Raw genomic sequence first — 23,828 nt, 5'->3', positions numbered from 1 at the left:
TTTAAATCTGAAATTTAAGTATTATATGGGAACTGATTTGAGTGACATTATTTGTAAAACTATTATGTAGTGCCCCAGAACATCACCTGGCATAAAAACACAAATTTAGGAAATGGAAAAATGCTATCATGGTACTTGCAAAAAGCTTTACAAGGTTTGACAGTCAAACAGCTTAAAGTTTGCCTTTTCTGTTGCTGAGACCTGTGATCTAGTTTTTTGGTCTTTACCCTTACCCGAATAAGCGTATCTCCCAAAATGTTGAACTATTTCTTAAACTACAAATATAAATTAAAGCTGTTAAAGTTGACAGATGATACTCCCTCCCCTTAAAGCAACAATATCATATCTATTTTAAGTGAATTGTTAGCATACAATCCTTTTAAAAACATTTAAGAAACACAATTAGGGTCATAAAACAAAGGCAATATGTTTAATGTATTTACAAGGTATAATACCCCTAAACAATGATGGGATGCACATTTCAACAGGTCTATCAACATATTTTCCTTCCAAAATGTCCCAAAAAACATCGAGCTGGTAGTATGAAAAAACCCCAGAACATTTAAATGAACGTATCGGAGGAAGCTTCTAGTTCTCTTTGATTCTAAAGTCAAAATGATCACAACAAATCCTTCAATTCAAGATGAATCAAAGCGAGCTATGCGGGTATATTCAGTAATATGAAATATTTTCAGTTGCTGCAGTTTCAAGCAGAATATAAACATCTGAACAGAACGCACTGCCAATATACACACAACATTAAGCAGTACCAAGTATAAATACTGAGTGACAACAGGTGTATCATGAACCTTCAAAACCCTGAGACCTACTTAATCCTGAACACAGAATGTATTATAATTATACAACCGAAGCTTACGCACACTCAATACAAACTGAAGCATGGCCTAGTCAACATAAAAATAAAACCTTAACAGTTGCCTGAAGATCTGTTAATCTGTGATACTTACAGTTCAACGCGTCAGTTAAAATCGGTAATGCATCTTTAATCCATGCATTTGGTTAAATTGTTTACAAACTTCATGCAACGAAGTTGTAAACAAGGAAGGTTGGTGTGTTGCAGTACTTAGTTGCGAACAGCTTGCCGTCAGGTGTCGGGTCAGAGAAGGCGATTTCTTCCTTGGTTAGATGACTGCCGTACATGAAGGTGCTCCTAAAACGTGCAAAAAAACAAGAATAGATGTAATTATTGGGAGGAGAGGGAAGAATACTGGGTCAAACACTTCCATATTTTTGATGTTTTTAAAAAAGTCTGTTTTCCCACATGTGGGAATTCAGCAGTATATATGACTACGCTGTAGTAGTCAAGGTGGTCTGAGAGACCTTGCCATTGCAAAGTTTAGGGAATCAGCTGTGCACTGCTCTTTACTGGAGGTGAAGAAGTTTGTATTTGGGCAAGCCACATAAAACTGAAATTTATGCTTTATTTCAACTGTTTTCAAACAGTATGGTTCACTTGTAAAACAGAAAAAGTTTCAAGGGTGAGGGCTAACTTGGTTTAGCAAATTTACATCAGTTAAACATCCATCCACCTTCAGTAAAGAGCAGCACACAGTGGCTAAGAGTGTATTAGGAAGAATTTCAGTTTGGCAACACTGGCTATTAGTCATATACAAAACGTAAATTATATAGTGTAAATTAGTTTACACTATTAGTTATATCGGTTAAAACACTGTAGTTGCCAGTTTAATTGTTGAGGTCTTAGACAGCAATTTCACTAAAAATAGTCCAAAGGGGCAACATTCAAAACAAATGCAAACTGTAAACAGGTCACCCAAACTGTCCATTGAAAACATCCATAATAGTTTACACACAAACACGTGGTTCAGCTTTGATTTTACTCATGGTTTTCCTGCATTTGCTAATGAGGGATTATTAGTGACATTTTACGTGTGTTCTGTTTCGGTTTTTCCTCAAAATAACTTTGTAGATAATCTGGCAAAAGGTACAGTGTCACCTAAAATAACCAGAGCTACAAAAATAAAACAAGTTTGTTTTAACCGTAACCACATTAGCCATAAAAATCTAAAGGAAATGGGCGGGAAGGGGAATGCAAGAAATACATTTTTAAACAATCATCTTTACTTGTAGAAATCACCACAAAGCCACATTAACATAAAACAGTGGTAATTTCTTAACATTACAGTTTTACAAGGCTAAGATGAGCATATGTGGTAATTTGTACAACAAAAGTAAGAATAAGATTTTTGTTGAGTGTGACATTGTACCTGACGATGTCCAGCATGCGGGATGCGATGCCCTGTCGTCTGGCCAGACTGAAGACCCAGATCCGACTGATCCCACACAGAGCTTGTTCTGGGACGGTGGAGCAGCACCAGGCTCTGTGTCGCTCCATGAAGTCGTCCTTCGTCATGTCTTTGTGTCGATCGGGCTGCTCGAGGACTCTGTAAGCCTGGAGGGGTAAAACAACTCCATCAGCATCAACACAAGTCACAACACCTACAAGCCAAAGTGACATAAGCCGCCAATTCATGAGGAAATAGGGTTGTTTTGTCAGAACACAAAACTCACCACGTTTCAGTTTCATTAGTGAGTATTCAGATATTTTAATTTATGTATCATTTATTTGTATTCGACAGCAGCCACTTTATAAGCGGTTCATACTTTTTGTATTTAACCCTGCATTTGTTTGCAACAGTTAAGCATGGTACTGCATGAGACTTTCTGCCTCTTCACCTGGGAAACTGGTTAGCGGAGGTGGTGAGTGCTTTTTTTCCCCTGCAACATTGGGTCATGCTGCTCTGATTGATTATTGCAAAGCAAACGAATGATGTGATTGATCGGTGTCACCTACTAAACTGAATCAGACAGATCTAATTTAGTTACTAGATGATGGTCTAATCAGTTGGCTCACTCCTTAAATATGTGGTCTTTGCTGCCTGTTTTCCCTGAAGCTTAATGTGTCAAAAGTGTAATAATTTATTCTGCTCTTTATTGCAGGTGAGGGTGGAAGGGTGCCTCCACTATAAAACGCTGTAGTAAACTCAAAAAGAAACAAATAATAATCACTTGATGTAGCTTATGTAAAGTAGAGAACAGTTGACACTGACAGCATTTTGAAGGCAGTGGTTCCTAACCTGAAGGTTGTGGCCTGCCCAAGAGGTCCCAAGATAAATCTGAGGGTTTGAGAAATAGTAAACCAGAAAGACATTTCTGCTGCACAAAATTATTTTGGTGTTTTTTTTTCCTGCTTGTGAATTAGTGGATACATTTTCCTCTTCAAACCTCTTAAAAATATTCAAATAAAACAAGGAAAAACATCACTCTTTGGTTGAACTAGTCGCAACCTTTCGACATGTTACCGGTGTGACGCGGGTCCGCTGTGTGAAGGGCTTCATGTAAAAATGCTAAGTGAATAGAATGGGACTGAATCTGCCATGCACACACACACACCTACACCTACCTGACGTATCGGTTCAGCCACGAGACATCCCACCACCATGCGCTCTGTGTTGATGAAGAGGTAGGTCTTGGCCTGTGTGGGTCGGCTCAGAGTCACCTGCTGGAAACCTAACTCGTTGTCCGCTACACGCCGCACGTCCTCAGCCTGCAACCAAACACACATCGAGTGGAAGACGGCGTGAAGTGTAACAAGCAAAAGAACATATTCACACCGGCTACCAGTGCGTCTCTCTCACCACATCAAATATGACACACTTTGGAGTAAACACAAATTTTACATGCTTGACTGACTTCAAATTTCTGGCTAACTGTGATTTTTACAGACTAAAGTGACAGCATAATTTACAAAATGCACATACATACTGAGAAAGGAGCTAAAGTGCAAACCCACACCTTTTTGACGGCGTATTTGGGATCATCTGGCATGACTAGGAGAATTTTTCCATCCCAGAACTCTGACACCACCCGCTCCTTCTTCCAGCCCTGGAAGCACAACAGAGAGAAGACGCTGCCGTCACAAGCCAACAACTCAGAGCAAACTCACCTCCCCGTGAAACAAACTCATGCCAGCAGCCTTGGCAGAAGATCTCAGCAAAATACCAAACTACTTCAAAACAAGTCCCTTAATCATTTCAGTGGCAAAAGGAAAGACTGAAGGGAAAGTAAATAGTACAAGTTAGGTAATGTAGTTGTCACTATCATAAGAAACATGATACTGCTGTTCAATCAGAATTAGTACCAGTCAAATTTCTAGGTACTCGTTCTTTGAAAAATGTAGCTTTTCTGTGATAAATACAAACTTTACATAAAAAAAAAAAACTATTTTGAATTTTCTTTCATCAACCTGCTCAACCCATCTTGAACAATTGTTTTGTTAGTCTACTTGAATTCACGGTTCTCTCTGCAATCAAACCAAAAAAGTACCACTGACAGAGGCTGACATTTTTTTGGGAATCCTGTGGGTCACAGATTCTTGTGGGATTCCCACGGGATGTGAGTCAATTACACTATTCATCACAGGACTGGGATGGGCCAGGAAAAAAAAGTCTATGGGAGTGGGCGGGGTGGGAATCATAGGTATTTATTTATTTTCCCCCCAGGGATCATAGGCTGGGAGTCATTCTTCCAGGATTGGGACGGGACAAGAGTATTGTTGTGGAAGTGGGATGGAGTGAAAATCCACTCCTGTGTCACCCTCTAGTGTACATTGAGTTGTAAAAAAAAAAACTACTCATAGTTCATATGGTTTCATAACTCGACTATCTGTGCACTTCTACATGTAGCTGTCTCCACACTAGAGAGTTCAGAGAGACCAAAGGAAGGAAGTTTTACCACAAATTTGATGGAGTCGAGGAAGCGCTGGTGGAACTGGGTGTGTTGGAAATTGTCCTCTGGATTGTCTGCGCTGTACACCATCCCACATGAGCTGCAGGTCGTCGCTCCAAACTGCTTCTGGCCTGCGTCCTGATGGGGAAAATACAGTCAACCCACACAGGAAGACAAATACACAAAAGCCCAATAAAAGAAGGGAAATTGACACGTTAATCAACCAAAACCTGGTATGACTTATTTCTAATTACCCTCCTTCCGGCCTACTTTTTGCAGATACAGTAGTTGGCATTAAAATCATAGTAAGATATTGAATATTGGCACACACAAAAAACAACTAACCAGCTTCAATCTAAAATATAGCCGCAAGCAGCAATTTCCGGGTTCAAATCTTTTTTCGCTCAACAGAAGGAAGCAGCAAAATTGGCTGAAACTGAAGCCGCGAGCAGCAGCGAGTGGGTTTCAGACTTCAAATCCTTGCAAAGTCACTTCAGCTACTTTAATTCTATTTAATCACACTGATTTATAGTCTGATTTGTGTTATTCCACAATCATTTTTTGCATTTGTAGCGCTCCCGTGTGGTCGATTTGAGTGAAACTTTAAGGGTATGTTTTGTGATGACAGGGCTAAAGGTTGTTTATGTGCTGAGCCAAGCCCCTTTTGAAGTTCATTGGTCAATATCTTAAAAACTAATATCAACAAGCTTTATACAACTTTTGATAGGCTTCATCCAATGATGATCCACTGAAAATTTGGTAGCAATCGGACCTACGGTTTAGGAGATGTCAAAACGTTTTTTAAAATTCAAAATGGCAGAAAAATCTAGTTAGGCGGAATTTAGTGGTCCAAGAAGCTTTTTTGTAGAGCACATCGAGTCGGACTTGTGTGAGAAATTTCAAGTCATTCGGACTAACAGTGTGAGGGGTGTGGCCTCTTCAAAATTGCATTTTTGGGCCTCAATTATAGCGCCACCATGTGGCTGATTGGGCTCATTTCTGTGGAAGCACATGCTCGTCATTTCCAGTTATTGGGCAGAGTTTCGTGTTTCTAGTTCATTCCAGCTCACAGCAATTTGAGACAAATAATAATGATGATGATGATGATGATGATACCGCCTAGTGGTTTGAACCCTATCTGCAGCAGCCTTCAAAAATGTTTTCTGGGCCAACTGACAAACACGCTAGCCTCAAGTATGCGCCAAAATCTAGTGTTCCACCTGGCACACATCAAAATATAAACATTAACGTACGATAATGAGCTGGTCGTCATCCTGTTTCTCTTTCCTCCTGCGAACAGTTCGCTCTTTGGCTAAAGAAGAAGCCTGCAGTGACGTTGTCTGGCCAGAGGGGGTGCTGCAGGACACTGGTGGCTGCAGAGCTTTCCTTAACCTACAAGGACAGCAAACAACAGAACATACTGTAGTGTTGTCTGGGTTAATGCAAAAGACTTTGACATGACATTCAAAGTGACCAAAGTAATCAAAAATACAAAAGCTGATACCTTTGGCTATTTACCATAAATATGTATTAACTTATTAGGGATTCCTTAACTTATCCCTGATTCCATAAAAAGGTAAGACCATAGGGGAGATGATTAGCAACATTTTCACACCAGTACTATCATTGTGTAAAACTTTTCATTGCTCATCCTTTTGCGTCCCATCTTCCTGCTGAAATGTTTCCACCATCTGCGGGAATCTCCAAAGCTTTACCTCTTTATATGCTGGAAAATGCACTGCCAACTTTCCTGTTTTGTGTCACACAGAAATCTCTCATTGTGCCATGTTAACTGTTGAAATGTTGATGACTAAACAGACCGTCTCACCTCTTGGAAGCAGAGCCAAAGATGGGATACACCGCTGTAGATTCTTAGGAGAAAATTAAAAAAGTATTTCAAATAAAGCTTTTGTGGAACGAGTGATATTTTAAACAACTTTTGAAACATCAAAACAAGCTGCTGAAGTCTCAAGGATTTGATGTGTGCTAGTCAGCATCTCAGTGGAGTAGAAACAGCTATGGATGAATTGTTGAACTGGGATACTGGTATCTGTGTACCTTTGGGTGGGCTGGCAGCCGCACTGGTGGGACTTATATCACTCAGGTCAAAGATGGGCTCAGAGCCACCGTCTGTCAGAGAAACATCCTGCAGGAAGTAGAGTTCAATATTATGAGCAACATCAGCAGAAATTAAGATTCACCAAATAATTTGAGATCAACCATCGTTATTATTCAGCCACAAATGTCTAGTAAATCATTAAAAACTGCAGCTTAAGTTAGGCTATGGTAAACCAAAGTTAAATAATCGAGTTTTAAACATATGAAGGACCAGGAAAAAAACACCACAACAATATGTATGAACATTATACTTCTGCTGTACCTTGAGGGATAAGGTTTTGGAAGCAGGACTTGGTGTTGGGGTCCTTGTCAACACAATCATCAGCTCCTTGGTAATCCCATATTTCTCTGTCAACATTTTAGGAGAGCTGCAGGACGAAGATGAAGGTTATTGACCATAATTTTTTGTAGACAAAATTTTGGTCCTGAATACAAATTTGTACAAAGGACACCAAAACATTAAAACGTGCCACATTAAATATGGTGTTTTGTCTTGTTTGTTCTGTACGAAGGTTGGAACAATTTCTTTTCAATTTTTCAAGGGCAGCCAAACTTTAATACAGTAAAGCACCTTAATGGCTGCGGAGTTTCAGGCTGTTCGTTAACAGAGTCCATCCAGTCTGTCGGATCAAACTTTGCTCTCTGCTTGGTGCTCGGCTGCTTCTCTTCTGTCTCGACCGGCTGGACGGCAGTCTGCAACCAGGACAAAATAATATCAACTTTATGTTAACAAGACAATATTTGCTCCTGAAAAATCTGTAGAAATACCACTTCAAGAGACTGATTGAAATTGGCAGCTTTAACTTGTGCACGACTCAGGTCAACCATTAATATTAGTCGGCATTCATCAGTTAAAATAATATTAAGACGAGCAAATAAATGGTAAAAATTTAAGCATCCCCCCCTCAGGCTCAATGATGACTGATCAACTTAAAATCAACAATGTGTCCCACTGAGGACCCTTTAAAACTGAAAAGGAAAAATCCCAGGAAATCTGAATATAATAAAAAAGGATTTAATATTACATGGCTGACACCAACACGTCTTGATCGAAAGCCTTCGTCACCTTTTTTAATTATACTCAGGATTTTAGATTTTAAGTTTTTGTTTGCAAGGCCCAGACTCCAAAGAGCACCAGTGTTTATTAAGTGTGACTTTTAAATAACCTTCACCGTGTGTATAAAGCAAAGATGTACTCAAGTATTTTACTTTTTTGAAACCCCTTAAAATTGTCAAAACAATTCTACTTGTTGGGACGTGCTAGTAAAAAAACATTCTGGTCCCAGTGGCTGTGGCAGTAGTTCCCAAAGTGGGTGCCTTGAGGGCGGGCCAAGGGTCCCGCAAGATTTATCATATCATTCTCAATGTATTGTGTATTTTTAATAACATTTCACCGCATTTAAAAATAAATTTAAAATAAAAATAAAAAATCGGCGATATTTACATTAACTAAGTTTTTCTTTATTTTTAAATGCGGTGAAATGTCATTAAAAATACATTTTCAAACATATCAAAACAAAAGGAAAAAAGCAATAAATATCAATATCTGTGTATTAAAAACTCTGTTTAATATGCAGTTATGCCGCAGCTAATGACATGACAGCTCATGCTTACCAGTTGTCATGGTAACAAAACCTGCTTTCCGACTCGGGACGTTTTTCAGCAGTCAGCAGAAAAACAGTGACCGTCAGAGCAGCGATGGAAAGATTTGATAAGATAAACAGAGCTCAAAGAAATCCTGATACATCTCAGCCCTCAGCACAGTCTGACAGGACACGAATCTGAGCCAACCAAACTAAAATCAGACTCAACACTCACTACTTGGCTTAACAGAAAGGTTTTGGCTGCTTGTTGAAGACAGATATCCATTCACTGTGGTATTGCATGTTCCCAACATCATATACAGTATGTGTGATGCAGGTCCCTGGTATACATGAAAACAAGACAAGAAACAGTCAGTGGAATCAGACCTGCGTGTTGCGTTTTCTCTCCACACATAAGAAAGTCCCATTAAAATGCTTGCAACGTTTTTGTTTTGTTTGTCCTTCTACCAGCTATATAAAGCTTTTGATTTCAAAGAAAAGGCAAGAAATACATTTAACATATTAGCGTATCAAATTGTATTCATTGTTTATTTTAAGTTAAATATTTGTCTGTAAATCTGCAGAGCACCTGTTGGCTTTTATTCTGAGTGTTTGAGAATGGGCCTATTTTATTTAACACAATATAAAATTATTAAAACCGATAACCTTATGTGTACATATATCCATGTTATATTGGGGGTTGGGTGGCTCGGGGTGCCATGACATAAACATTCCTCTAAAAAGGGGTGCTGTGGTCCAAATAAGTTTGGGAACCACTGGCCTATGGTGCCCAGTATCGCTCTGAACTCGAAACAAAAAAAAAGTTTTGTTCCAACTCACTGTTGATATCTTGACCTAACAGTTAACTGTTAGTCAAAGAAGACTGAAGAGGCCAAGCTTTCACTCAGCTTCATATGCAGCACGTCCAGGGAACCTTAAGGTGTCCTTGAGGATGAAAGAGCATTTGAACCAATCTGCCCGACTACATTTTAATATACAGCAACTTCTCTCCTTGCTCTGCCTGAGAGCGCCTGAAGACCGTTTCCTTTTCTGTAAACTGCAAGTCTTTTGAAACCTTCAAAACATCAACAGTGAACTGGAATGAATTTGGGAATTTCAATGGGCACAATGACCCATACTGCCATGACATAATAATGCAGTCCAGCTTTGCCTGAAATACGGAGTTCAGTTGATTTGAAATGCCTAACGTCACATTCCAATGGGGTCACAATTCAAAGTTAACAAGCAAAAACTACCAAGAGATGGCATAAAACATTAAAACATGTTGGTGACACCTTAGTCTCTGGCCTGCAGGATATAAACAAATACAATGGCTCCCCTCACCTCTTCAGGGTGTTTCTGCTCTTGGTTCATCACCAGAGCGGGTGGCTGCTGCTTCTTTGTCTGTGGCAGGACAGCTTTGCTTTTCACTGGGACTGAAGCTGGCCTAGTTGAGGATTTTGGTGCAGATTTCTTGTACATGGACGTAGGTTTCTTCCCTGTACCGAAGAAAGCGGCTCCTACAAAGATCTTCGGTTTGGGCTTCAGGCTGCTGAAAGTGATGGTGATTGCTTTCTTGGACTCTGCTGGCTTGGTGCTGCCGACGGGAACAGTGGTTGTAGTGGATGCCGGTTTAGCAGTGAAACTGTTGAATTAAATGATGCAACAATTGCAGAAACAATTTAAAGACAAATTATAACTAAAACTGCACTTATGATGAACACCTATGATTGCCAAGAAACTAGAACATGGTGTCAGAAAGCTGCAGAGGCACCAACAGATATGACTGGACTGATTTAAATGGAAACAAACCTGCTGTCAGCTTTAGGCAGCTTGACCGTCGTTGAAGATGTTGCATAGCTTTTGATACCCATTTTCCCAGCATTACTAGATCCTGCAGCAACCTTTCTCGGCTTGCTGCTTCCTTTAACATTCTTCTTATTCTTATTTTTCTTTTTCTCCTGGGAAGGAGGGGAAGTAAGATGAGGAGGAGATGGTAGAGACTCCTTTATCGCCTTCCTCTCTAGTGGAGTGAGATAGACGGGCTTCTTCTTGCCATAGAAGGAGCTTGTAACCATGGAAGGTTTGAATGGAGATTTACGGGGTGATTTGGCTGGAGAGTCTAGAAAAAAAATATGGATAAACAGATAAAGATGTGAGAGAATGTATGTGGAAAAAAGGACGAAGAAAAGTTATTACCAGCATGTCCTAACTCAATGCATCTCCCTGGGGAAGCACCATCAACCCAAATTGACTACCTCAACCATGCTTTTCACTAGTCCACCCTACCTGCTGGTCTACGTGGGGATTTCAGTGGCGAGGGACAATTCTCCTTGTCCAGACGCTCGACTGGCTTCTTCCTGGGGGATCTCCTCTTCACTGGCGACATCTCCTCACTCACCCCCTTCTTGGCCGGGTGACTGGAGTTAAAGTTAAACACAAGATCAGTCAGTGACAGATGCAAAACAACAAGTGCCACAGATCCAACACAGCTTTCATTAGGTGTCCCCAGATTAAACCCTCGCTTTAGATTTGAATCAAATCTCATGTTGGAACTCAGTCTGTGCAGTAGTGTGTAATAAAATTGTAAAACCAACAAAAATACAGCATAGATGGTGATGTGAAGATTAAACAAAATGCAACCAGAAATGTCAACACCAGAATACTTTTGATAAAAAAATATGAATCAAGGAAAGTGACAGAATTTAAATATGAATATTATGGAAAATAAACTTAAAATTTGTGACAGAAATGTATTAAGCATACGAGGATACACACAGTATATCAATAACTGCAACTGTTTGTTATTAGGGCTGAGTATTGCTTGAAATATTTCTATACTAGTGTCGATATACCGGAGTTTTGGTACCAATACCAAAGAGATACCTTATTTTGTTTAATTTAACAAAAGAAGCCACACACAAGAACAGGCAGCTGTAGGAACTTTGTCTAGAGTTACATAAAAAAAGTCTAAATTTGGCTAACTTTTGACCAAAATCTGGTCCTATCTGGTCAAGGTTTAAGTAAATAAAATTACAAATCCAACTAATTATTCAATATCAGCTTTCAGTAGTTGATAGTTTCCCATCATTTCTGGTATAGACACATTTCTGTCTATCAATAAAATATTAAGTTCAATACCTGACCCTATTAGTGAAATCTGAATGGATGAATGAACCACATGTCCAGTAAATCTTGAGTAAATTAAACAGGCAACTATTTTAAAAATGCTTAATGCCAGTGTGTTCACAACTCACCTGTCAGAGTCCAGAGAGGAGAGCTTTCTCTTCCTGGAAGTAGTCGGCATCATTTTCAAACCTCACCTACACATACAGAGTAACATTAGCAGGTTTTCAAGGTTAACACATAAAATATCACAACTTTTCAGCTTTAGGATACTTGTCTGCCCAAAGACAGCTCTCCTTTTAAAATACTTCAAAACCCAGAAAACAAGGGGAAGCATTTACTTGCATGTAATTTCACAACTTACTGTAATACTGGATGTACAAGAAAATAGAGAGATGCTTCAAGCTAAGTTATTTACTGGTAAGTTATTTCTACCATCAGGTAGCACAAAATCACTTCATTATCATTAATACCCATTTTTAAATGATCACTAGGCCTGTTGCCAGGATATCTTGGGTAAAAAAACAACTAGAGTGCAACTAAAGATTGCAGCTTGTTTTGCAAAAATAAAATTTCCACAATGTTATTGTTTGATATATATATTAACTATTATGAAGGTAAGACCTAATGCTTTTGTAACAATTACACCAGCCGTAAGCGGCGCCACAAACCTTCCTATTGCAGGTCGGAGAAGGTCACAGACCGAAATGCATTTCTAGGTCCTTTTCGTGTGTTTGACTCTAAATTGCCAGATTTTAAACAGAAGTTTGGTGTGAATGTTTCACTGCCAGAGAGCATGGAGTGTATGTAAGTCACCCCGGTAAACTAAACCCCGAGACTGTTTATATGTATATTTGGATATTGATCAGCGTTCTCAATTTACCGTAACTCCTAAAACGACACTAGAAACAATTTATTTTGTTGTGCACAAACGTGAACTATCTCGACATGAACGTTAGCTTAGCGTTACATGTTTGCTAGCTAATTAAGCGCTTATTTAACAGCTAAAGTCGCGATGAATGCATAATTGGCGGGATGATTAGCTTATATAAAATGTGACTGCCTCAATACAAACAACCTAACGTGTCGATATCTATCAACAGTTTCGTGAACTAAACGAAAGCCGAACGTTTTTACTGTTTTTCCCATGTTTATCTGTGATTTACCGCTAATAAGTAAATCTAAACATATGGCTGTTCTGTCTGACGGGTAAACTGCTTCTTAACACAACGTTACTTATAAGTAAATGCGCCATTTAGGAGACGAACAAGCAAAGTATCAAACACGTATAATGTATCTTACCGAACACGTTTCTGTCGTGCTACATAAAACAATAAATGTTGGTAGGAAGTTTGAGTTGCTGGCGGCTCTGCTGCCTCTTCTGCCCGCGTTTCTTCTCTGTGTTTTGAACAGCGCGCGCCAGTCTCTAAAAAAAAAAATGTGCACAACCAGACGAGACCGGAAACGGAAATACTTTATTAAATGCGTGGAGGGACTTCTGGTCATTGCCTTCAAAATAAAAGACCTTTGTTTAGAAAAGGGCAATTTATCAGTCATTCTATGGCAGCTACATGTTTATATTAGGCATGCCAAAGGATATTATAACCTTACACGTACCCAATCTATAGATAGTTAGTCACTTATTTAAGTAATTTAGGTTTTAAACATTTTTTGATAGAAAACTCAGAGATGATTCATTTCAGATGATCTGAGGAATCTACAGCATCAGCTTTATCGGCCAAGTGTGTGTACACATTCAAGGAATTTGACTCCGGTTTTAAGCTGCTCTCAATGTGGACATACGGCTAAAAGCAAGGACAACAAAGCTGAACAAAGACAGGTAAAAATAAACATTTAACTATAACGTACATACAAGTAGGTTAAAAAATAAATGCGTGTATAAATATATATAAAAATGCAACAATGAACAATAACATACAATGCCTATATACAACTCAACCTGTTTCTGTAAATGGTTAACAAGAATACAATGGTGCAGAGTGCAAAGAGTGCTGGAATAAATATTGAATGATTAATGTAATAGGTTAATTTATATACATGAAGTAGGTGAATAAACATTGAATAAAATACTATTACTTTTATAGTCCGTGTCAAAACATAGTCATAAACTAATAGCCATTTATTTTTACTTACTACTTTTTCTGCTTTGTTTGTAATGTTTCTTCTTTTTCATCTTTTTTTTAATCAATTGTGAAACACATTTTATTGCATCTTTTTATTATTTTTTATCATTGTCATCATTAGGCAGCATATAGGCAGTAATGTACATATTGGTGATCCTAAAGGTGATCATCATCTATGTCCAGTCGATAACAATAATAATCGCCATTTAATTACATTGATATGACAGTATTTAAATTACCACAATCATGAACAATCTTTGACGTCAATCTATGTAGTCTATTCTGATAATAATTAGTTAGGAATTTTATTGTACACAATGTGGAAAATCGTCTTTGACGTCACCATTCAGGATTAAAAACAACAAAATTAGCAGACAGCCATCAAAAACAGCATCAACGAACATGATTTAAAAAGATATATTGAGTACAGTTATAAAAAACAGACAGGGGCTGGATAGAAGATTTAATCTGTGAAAGAAGTGTAAATATGCGTGTGCTTTGATGTTGTTTTGTGTGCTATTTGTATGTCTTCTTTGTTTTTTTTCATGTATAACATCAAGCTGCCCAGGGACCGCAAATGAAAATGAGCCTTTTTGCTAAATCTGACACATTTACATCATATTGATTGTTAATTGATATGTGTTGTCTGATAAACAAACACTAGCTGGGTAAACATCTATCATAAGCATACAGAGGAATTCCCTTATTCTAAACTTCAAGATAGGGAGGGACAGTGGCAAATTTATGGAATGTCAAGATTTTATTTTGTAAAACCAATGTGAGTAGTTCCGGTCAGGTACATGCTAACTGTTGCTAACAACTTCCCGGGTCAACTTGTACATGCGAAAAGTGACAGCAGCAACGATCCGTGGGCATATAGCTGATTATATTTCGTTGTGTTTATAATTAGCTTAGTGTTAGCTTCCAAACTTTATACACTAACTCTTCATCTTTTAGTGGCGAGTTTTAATTCACGTAAAATGGTGTTTTACTTCACAAGTGCCGGTGAGTAAAGCCACAGCAGGGCTAGCAGCAGTGTTAGCTAGTAGCCTGGTTAGCCAGTACTTTTTAAAGCTGTGGGCTTTTATGTATTTCGTGTCAGCTTATGTTGCAGATTCAGCCGATAACTATCGATTTTTCTTGTTTCTCTCTCAGTGGTGAACCCTCACTACACAATCTACATGGGAAAAGACAAATATGAAAGTGAGTTAGTTATCGTTGGGTCACACACACACACACACACACACACACACACACACACTGTATCTTAACGTTATACTTTTTGTAAAAACCTTTGTCTTGTGCTGTCACTCTAATTATTGTATTGCTATTTATCATGTGCCATAAATGATGCCACATCACCTCTAACGCGCTGGGATTATTTTTTGCAGATGAGGATCTAATAAAGTACGGATGGCCTGAAGACATCTGGTGAGACTTTTTTTTTTGTATTTTTCATTCTTTGCACCCTGGAAAAGCTGGTGTTTTAGTAAATAATCTGTAAACAAGATTTGTAAGCACAATTAACAGAAAAATCAGTACTATAAGAGTTAATGACGTCTTGAACAACTCGTGTTTTTGTTTTTTTTTCACGTCCAGGTTTCATGTGGACAAACTGTCTTCTGCTCACGTTTATCTGAGACTGCCAAAGGTGAGGAGTCAACACAATGAACCTGAAACACTGAAATTTAAGCACAGAATCATGGCTTCAGTCCTGATAATACAGTATTGATCTAAAGTGTATTTAGCCCTTGAACACCTCAGCACACATTTCCCAGAACCGCCTTAGCCAAACCTCATTGATTCAGGACTTTTTTACCTTGACTTTGAGCACTTATGATGAAACATGTAAAATTACCTTTTTTGAAACACTAAAGTGCACATTTCTATTTACTGTCTCATGCACAGGGAATCTGCAATGTATGTATTGATAAGTGTCAGATAGAAGAAGCCTTAGATCAAATGGTATGCAACCCTTACAGGTCCACTGTGTAACATTTAGGAGGAGCTATTGGCAGAAATGGAATATAATATGTATAAGTATGTTTTCATTAGTGTATAATCACTTGAAAATGAGAATCGTTGTGTTTTCATTACCTTAGAATGAGCAGTTTTTATCTACAGAGGGAGCGGGTCCCCTTCCACGGAGGTCGCTATGTTGCACCGCCATGTTTCTACAGTAGCCCAGAATGGACAAACCAAACACGGGCTCTAGATAGGGCCGTTTGCGTTTTTTGTGAAGTGTCATGGCCACCATAGTTTCTCCTACACGCTTGGAAGGGGAGGGTGAGGCGAGTGGTATTCACATGGTTGCAAACTGCAATTCCACCGCTAGATGCCACAAAATCCTACATACTGGAGCCTTAAGGCCAGGATATGCTTTAAACAAACTACTTTGTATGATACGGCGTTAAAGGTAAAAGTGTTTCTACCTGTTCAGAATGGCCACATTCGAGCGCGGGGCAAAAAGCCTGCCATCATAGAGTGGTGCGATAAAATGAATCGTACAAATGGGGAATATGCGCCACACTTTTTTCAGTTTGGTCTCAAACTCATTCAGGGTGTTGCACTCGTTTGTACACACAAAAAGTGACGGAAGTAGTTTGTAAAGAATGAAAAAGAGCTTGAAAGATAACTCTGCATTGCTGGCCCATCACTGCGTACAGAGGGCAATGGTCCACCAAGCACTTAGTTTGCTTTGTGCGTGTCTTTTCTAGGGTCACACAATAGGTGATATCCCCCCGGAGGTGCTGATAGACTGTGCACAGCTGGTGAAAAACAACAGCATTCAAGGTAAAGATCTGCTTCCTTGTAATTTGCACGATTACCCTGATTGGGATTGAGTATCAGCCACGAGCACTGGGTTTCAGAATGAGCCTTTTGTTTGTCTTGGTTTGGTTAAAACAGAGCAGATCAAAGTGCATGAGATCGGCTATATTTAAAAAAAGTTCACCCTAAAACCTGCATGCTGACAACAACCCTGAGAAATCATCCTGTCAACGCCTCTTTCTGCTGTTTTATGTGAGTGACACATGCAGTACCTGGTGTTCAATGTATACTAAAGCAAACTATGCTGTCAGGCTGTAAGATGAACAACATCAACGTGGTTTACACGCCGTGGACCAACCTGAAGAAAACCGGAGACATGGACGTAGGACAGATCGGCTTCCATCGACAGAAGGAGGTCAGTAGACTGAAATGAAAACAGTATAACTCTGGGAAAATGGGTATAAAAGAGGTATAAAACAAAGTTTGATTAAACCTGATGAAGGCTTCATTGGTGGTGGATTATCTCACACGTTGTTTTTCAAACTTACGTAAGTGAATGGCAGCAATGAGCTTCATCATGAGTCTGTTCTCATCACTGACAGATCATCAGTTAAGGTGTGTCATGCTTGCACTGTGTTTCACAGGTGAAGATCGTGGCGGTGGAGAAGAAGATCAATGAGATCGTAAACCGTCTGGAGAAAACAAAAGAAGAACGCCTCCCTGACCTAGCGGCAGAGAGAGAGTCAAGAGACAGAGAGGAGAGAAATGAAAAGAAAGCTCAGCTCCAAGACCAGAAGAAGAAAGAGAAGGAAGAGCAGAAGAGGAAAAAAGAGATGGAGGAACTCAGGTAGGTCCGCAACTCTGATCAAAAAAGTGGGGGTGTTGTTTTTTTCCATGACATTGTTTTAGTAAAGTTGGATTGCACTAAACCAAGAAAATATCTCAGTATTGCAGTAAGTTTATAATGATAAAACACAGAAAAGCAGAAATTCCTCACATTTGAAAAGGTAAATGACTTTTACGATTAATAGATCATCAAAATGGTGCAAACAAGACTTTCTGGACTTCAGGAGCTCCGTAATAGTGACAGTAGAGCGTAAAAGTTAGTTCTTGACCTTTAAAACTGTAGTTTGACCCAAAGAAAAATCTTAACTCGAGGTCTATGTTTACTAGCTTTTAACAGAGCTTTTAAACACATCTCATTGGTAGTTGACCCTACTGCATCTTTACTAAGAGTTAAGACACTGGTTTTCCTATTTGGAAATTAATGAGGGACACTTGGTAATACCATATACAATAACTTGATTTTATGTTTTTTTTTTCTCTAGGAAGGCAAAATTACTGTAATGCTGTTTTTATAATACCCTTTTCCTAAGGACAATCCTAAAACAAATGAGCAAGAAAGTAAATAAATAAAAGTTTTATTATATACTAATGACTAACTGTTAGTCATTAATTCAGACCACAATTCAAACAAGTAATGTTAACTTAGACATGATAACTATGTAAACACATATTCGTAGTATATGCATTACACCAATTTCTTAATATCATCAGTTTCAGCTCTTGTTTTATAAACAAATCACAAAATGTAGTTTTTCCTGAATACATACAGATTAAGACATGCTGTGTCCTGGGCCAGGATTAGCATATTTGGAGATATTTTCTCACTTTAAATACTTTTTGTTTTCTTTAAAAAATATGATAGTAAATTTGGATTGAACTAAAAAAAAGAAGAAGAAAAGAAAAAATCTCAGTATTGTGAAATAGTTTGCTCACTCTGACAGTTTAAGTTGTTTTTACCGTTTTATCAGACTATACTGTATATTTTGGGGTAAATCTAGTTTTTAATTCATAACTGAAAACATACTTAAATCAGTGCAGGTTTCACATTCACTGGCTTGACTGATTAATCAAATTTTAAAAGATAATTGTTGCTCTTGTTTGCTATCTGTGACATTTAAAAAGTTGTCGTAAAATTTGCTGTTGGGTGGAAACAGTGATGACTGATCGAGATCCTAGATGTCAATCTTCTGCTCATGCATTTAAAGTAATGGCCACCTCACGTTATGGAAAGACACTGTGTGAACATCCTGCGCCTTCCGAAACACTTCCACTAAAGCCAGTAATTTAAAATTGTACTGCATTATTGGAGTTTTTATTAAATCTTCTTCACATTTATCAGTTTGTTATGTTTTGGTTTCTCTATCCAGGAACTATTCTTCACTGATGAAGAGCGAAAATATGAAGACAAACGAGGTGAGGACAGATCTAGACGTCTATAATTTGTATAAATTGGGCTTCGAATTATTTTCTGTATCAGGGAAATTCATGAAACAGAGATGTACCACAATGTATTTTGATTTAAAGAGTTACTGAATTATACAGAGAAGTCACATTGGCGTCAATCTTACTTCATTCTGTAAAAGGAGAGTGTTTGATACCAGCTCTGGTGATGTTCACCACATGAACTTGTGCTTCACTTCATGTCGTTTGCAGGACGGTTACGATTCAGACGACTTCATGTGAGAGGTGAACGCCAGGCAGCAAGCAGACAGAATCCTCCTCCACCACCCAGATCTGCTGTCAGGATGCTCCCCTGCTGCTTTTGCTTGCTGCAACTCTGCATTGACACCGGAGGGGGGGGAAAAGACAAATGGATACCTTTTGCTTTTGGACACTTGGAGCAGAAAGCGAGCCGATAAGGGACAGCGCCGGGACTTATTCCACATGCTGATTGGTTCAGACACTGCTTCCACATCAAACCAAGCTGCCTGGCCTCTTCATCAAGGGATGACACTGTAGAAAACACAGGACAACAAACATGCTGAGGAAAATTTTGGGGGGAAACACTCAAATAGCAGAACTGTGTTTGATTGGGTTTTCACTTCCATGTCGATGTATGTTAAAACTAGTGTATGGGTGTTTTAATAACCCTGCAAACCTCTTTTCTTCATGTTGTCATTTCTCTGCATGTCAGATTTTATTGAATACAATTCAATGTATGAAATAAACCAGTCCCAGCCACTATCATCCAACTGCAGAACCATAGTGTATGGAGCCACTTAAGACCTGAAAGATATATATTTTTAGCTTGTGTGCACAGATTTAGGGCTGCATCTAACTGATTGTTTTCATAAAATGCCTGTCACATTTCCTAAAGTCCAAGGTGACGTCTTTAAATTGCTTATTTTGTCTGTCAAAAACCCAAAGAAATTAAAGTAATTTACAATGATAAAACAGAAATCCAGGCAGAAATTCCTCACATTTGAAAAGGTGGAACAATGTTTGCCATTTTTACTAGAAAAAAAGTAAGAATTATTTGTGTGCACAGGATTAAAAAAATAATACATTTCTGGACTTCAGGAGCTCTGTAATACTGACAGTAAAGCACAAAAGTTTATTCTTGACCTTTGAAACTGTAGTTTGACAAAAATTATCTGGACCTAACAAATGAAAAATGTAACAGCAGCATCAGTTTAGACCTGCAGATGTATGTGTGCCGTCTGCAGGCAGGGAAAGTCATATCTGCATACTCTATCATACTCTTCCCAGTATTCAGAAGATACAAAGCTTTAGTCAACAAAACTGCACTATTTGCCTGCAGGTTGTCTAAGTTTTTAAATTGCAGCAGCTATTTTTTTGCCTTATAGGTCAACACATTTACACCATGGATGTATTAAGAGAATCTGCAGGTCTAAAACACTGATAGAGGATCTGCCGTCTGCCAAATGGGAGAAAATGTGCCAAGTGAGGTTGTAAGAGAGTTACAAGGCAGTTCCACGAGGTGCTTTGCATGAAGTAATTTCTATAATTAAATTTGTCTACTTACATTGCCAAGATGTCATGTTTTGCTCTGCGATGTTTGATCCGAATCGTAGTACCAAGATGATTGTTTTATGACAATAAATCCTGAAAAGTATACCAGCAATGGTGGCAGCCAATATTCTAAATACTGTATCTATAGCAGTAAATCTAGATGTTGGGAATCAGTCTTTTATATATTTTAAAGGATCTGATAACGAGCTGCTCTAAGGGAGAAAAGGATATTGTGATGTCTTGACATTTTGGGGATAAACGTTTGTCCTGAACATCTGGAATGTAGCTTTGTTATTATGACTACATGTGCTGCCATTTGTAATGAAAAACAACACTTTTCCCTTTATTTCTTTCCTACCTAAAACTATTTCCTACATTTAAATGTATTGATCTCAATGGACAAATAATTAGACAGTTAAGTAGGGCTTATATTTGTGTGCCTTGATATCGGTAGGTGATTTAGTAAAGTGCATCTTTACTATGAAATGGTGGGACACAGAGGTAAGTTTTCCTATTTGAAAATTAATGAGGGCACTTGAAAATACCATATACAATAACAATTTCATGTAATTTTTTCCTCTAGGAAGGCAAAATTAATGAAATACTCTTTTTATAATACTTTTTTCTTAAAAGACAATCCTAAAAGAAATGAGCAAGATAATTAATAAAATAATGTTTTACACAGCATTAGTCATTAATTCAGACCCTATGACCAAAAGCTAAACACGTCCAAGTTATGCTAACTTAGACATAACTATATGAACACATATTTGTAGTATCTGTATATACACTTAGCAATATGCCATTATATATTTTTTTCCTCCATAAGTAAGTAAGCAAAGCTCTTCTCTGGTCTACACAAGAAGACTTTAAATGCAAATCCAAACAGCAGCATCAGTACTGAAGACCAGAACTTGATCATTCATTACACCAATTTCTAAATCTCTTCAGTTTCAGCTCTCGTTTTATAAATAAATCACAACATGTAATTTTCCCTGAATACATACAGCATAAGAAATGCTGTGTCCTGGGACAGGATTAGTATTGTTAGAGATATTTTATTTAATTTATTTAAAAGCTTGGCATTATTCATTAGAGGACGGGTTTGTTGTTAACATGTTATAGATATGTATAGATTTTCGTTCCCATGTTCCAAGATGAGAGTAATAATAGCATGGTAGTATAAATGGTAGTACATCCATGGTGCCAAATTAAGCTTTCTTTTATGTCCTCGGCTGTAATAGTTCTGTCCTCTGTTTCTTTCTCAAGACACATATGGGCAGCATTTACTGTAGAAGGGTGTTATGCCCACGAAAAGCGTGTTGTCTTTGTGGGAAAGAAGAAATTATTGGAGGATGCGGGCATCGATCCCGCTACCTCTCGCATGCTAAGCGAGCGCTCTACCATTTGAGCTAATCCCCCGTAATACGCTGCTTTTGTTGACGTCACAATATATACGGAAATAGGTAAAATAGATTATGAAAATTATTTCGTTTTGTACATGATGGATACTTCCTACGTCTGTACGTCTGTATTTAACTTGTGTTTTCGCTTGTACGGTTAGCTCCATGCTGGGTGGTTGTAAATAGTAAATAGAAACTCTTGTCAATCTTATACACCTGGTTTTTGTCTCGTTAGAGTGCACTTCCAGCCCCTTCGATAGCTCAGTTGGTAGAGCGGAGGACTGTAGAGTATCAACACAAGACATCCTTAGGTCGCTGGTTCAAATCCGGCTCGAAGGAGGTGTTTGTTTTTTATCTTTAACCCGTCGAAACGCCACAAAAAACGCCTACCTGCTGCGGAGTTAGCTTAGCAAAGCCAGCGCTAGCTAGCTTGACTGTGCAAAGTTAGCCGGGAGATAACTGTTGGTTTAACCTTTTATTTAAAAATCAAGACAGAAAAGAATTGTGAATGAAAATCTGTGGCACTATCTAAAATACACCTACTTCTACCAAATATGCGTTTAGTATGTTAAAGTATGATGAAAACATTTAGCTAAAGTTCTTAATCAGACAGGTAACAGAATTTGGGATAACACCGGACCATCCTTCGTTGATTCTCCACTCAACTTTTTAACAGTTAAGAGTATAAAACTCTTTCTGTAACCTCACACTCATCTTTTACCTGCCGAGTTACATGGGTGATTATAGTGCTACAATACAAGTACTCACATTTTTACTTTATTACGGTTAAGGATGAATTATTGGCTTTTTGTTGTGGAGCACGCATACTAGCCATCGCACATAAATACTTCGCCGTATATAATGTGACGTCATGAAGTGCATTGCATCACGGGGGATTAGCTCAAATGGTAGAGCGCTCGCTTAGCATGCGAGAGGTAGCGGGATCGATGCCCGCATCCTCCAATACTTTCTTTCTCTTGACAAAGGATCTCACCGACTCTAAAGTCAGCTTCCCATTCAGTTAAGGGAAACTTAACTTACATTGCTGAGCAACCGATCGATCCTCTTGTACTATGAAGAAAGTGTTGTATACTCTTAATTGCTTTAAGACCTTGGGTAGAAATTCTGCCAAATTCTGTTAGCTGTCTGATTAGGAACTTTAGCTTTAGCTAAATGCTTTACTTTAACATACACCAAACAAGGCATATTTAGATTAGGTCACACATTTTAATGTACAATTCTTTTCTGTCTTAAAAAAAAGCCTACACCAAACCTAAGCCAAGTTATGCTCCACTAACTTTGCACAGTCAAGCTAGCTAACAGTATACAAGTGTAATGATAGCTACACGCCCAACATGGAGTTATGCCTCATAAGAGCCTTTTTTTTCATCCAGCCTGTAGTCCAGTCTGAATCCCCACCTGGTGTCTCAGGTGCCCGAAATACAGTTGGTAAGTAATGTTTTACATTAAATAAAATAATGCCCGCATTGCTCGGTTAAGCTACCTCACTATCATCATTATTTTCCTTTTAAAATGTTGATGTTAAAAAGGACAATGACGTTATTTTGCATACATCCTGCTTATGACAGATCAATGTGTAGTTATAAAGTTGTGTTTTTGCACAGTAATCCAGTAGACCCTACGTAAATACACCTCGTTTGATAACATCTACCAATTAAGTGTGTGTTAAACTATGATAAAAACATTTGGCTAAAGGCGGAGATTTCACTGCTTTTTTCACATCTAGACCACATTGGACCAGGTTCAGATCAAAAACCACCTTACTTAGTCTGGTCAGATCTAGATTATCCCAGAAAAGCCAGAGACTCTTTTAAACACAGCTTCAGATTTATGAAACCTTTATTCTATTATTAGAATAAAGTAATATGTAAATATTATTTTATATTAGCAATGCTACCAAAACTTCATAGTAAGAGGGTGGGGAACTGAATAAAAGACAGAAAGTTGTAAAGTTACAAAGAAATGTGACTGATCCTTGTCCATTAAACAGAAAAAGACAAACATAATTTTTGAGATTCAACTTGCCAACCGTTTACCACAGTGTAGTAACACAATGGTCAAGCCAATCATATGCTAAT

General features: G+C 38.2%; 2 protein-coding genes and 3 non-coding genes across 5 annotated transcripts; 3 read left to right on the top strand and 2 right to left on the bottom strand.

The window, feature by feature from the left end:
- Window positions 1-416: 416 nt before the first annotated feature.
- esco2 (establishment of sister chromatid cohesion N-acetyltransferase 2) lies at window positions 417-13,053 on the bottom strand. Its single transcript, XM_044168276.1, has 15 exons — window positions 12,897-13,053; window positions 11,726-11,791; window positions 10,758-10,888; window positions 10,281-10,590; window positions 9,813-10,113; window positions 7,457-7,578; window positions 7,148-7,253; window positions 6,826-6,913; window positions 6,596-6,638; window positions 6,021-6,159; window positions 4,774-4,905; window positions 3,835-3,924; window positions 3,443-3,586; window positions 2,247-2,431; window positions 417-1,171 (listed from the first exon to the last, which is right to left on the bottom strand). Exons 2-15 carry the CDS (start codon window positions 11,776-11,778, stop codon window positions 1,039-1,041), a joined length of 1,977 nt encoding a protein of 658 aa, XP_044024211.1. The 5' UTR covers window positions 11,779-11,791; window positions 12,897-13,053; the 3' UTR covers window positions 417-1,038.
- Window positions 13,054-13,853: 800 nt separating this feature from the next.
- On the top strand, window positions 13,854-20,429 carry ccdc25 (coiled-coil domain containing 25). Its single transcript, XM_044168278.1, has 9 exons — window positions 13,854-14,743; window positions 14,894-14,941; window positions 15,130-15,169; window positions 15,338-15,389; window positions 16,456-16,531; window positions 16,819-16,922; window positions 17,152-17,354; window positions 18,721-18,766; window positions 19,007-20,429. Exons 1-9 carry the CDS (start codon window positions 14,719-14,721, stop codon window positions 19,034-19,036), a joined length of 624 nt encoding a protein of 207 aa, XP_044024213.1. The 5' UTR covers window positions 13,854-14,718; the 3' UTR covers window positions 19,037-20,429.
- Window positions 20,430-21,675: 1,246 nt separating this feature from the next.
- Window positions 21,676-21,748, bottom strand: trnaa-agc. Its single transcript has one exon. It is a non-coding gene; the product is annotated as a tRNA-Ala (tRNA).
- Window positions 21,749-21,979: 231 nt separating this feature from the next.
- On the top strand, window positions 21,980-22,068 carry trnay-gua. Its single transcript is given in 2 exon segments — window positions 21,980-22,016; window positions 22,033-22,068. It is a non-coding gene; the product is annotated as a tRNA-Tyr (tRNA).
- Window positions 22,069-22,619: 551 nt separating this feature from the next.
- trnaa-agc lies at window positions 22,620-22,692 on the top strand. The gene has a single exon. It is a non-coding gene; the product is annotated as a tRNA-Ala (tRNA).
- The last annotated feature ends 1,136 nt before the right edge of the window (window positions 22,693-23,828 follow it).

Source organism: Siniperca chuatsi, linkage group LG16, assembly GCF_020085105.1.
Source record: "Siniperca chuatsi isolate FFG_IHB_CAS linkage group LG16, ASM2008510v1, whole genome shotgun sequence".
Classification (NCBI taxonomy): domain Eukaryota; kingdom Metazoa; phylum Chordata; class Actinopteri; order Centrarchiformes; family Sinipercidae; genus Siniperca; species Siniperca chuatsi.
Note: the sequence above shows the minus strand (reverse complement) of the source record. Positions and strands in the feature narration are given on the sequence as shown.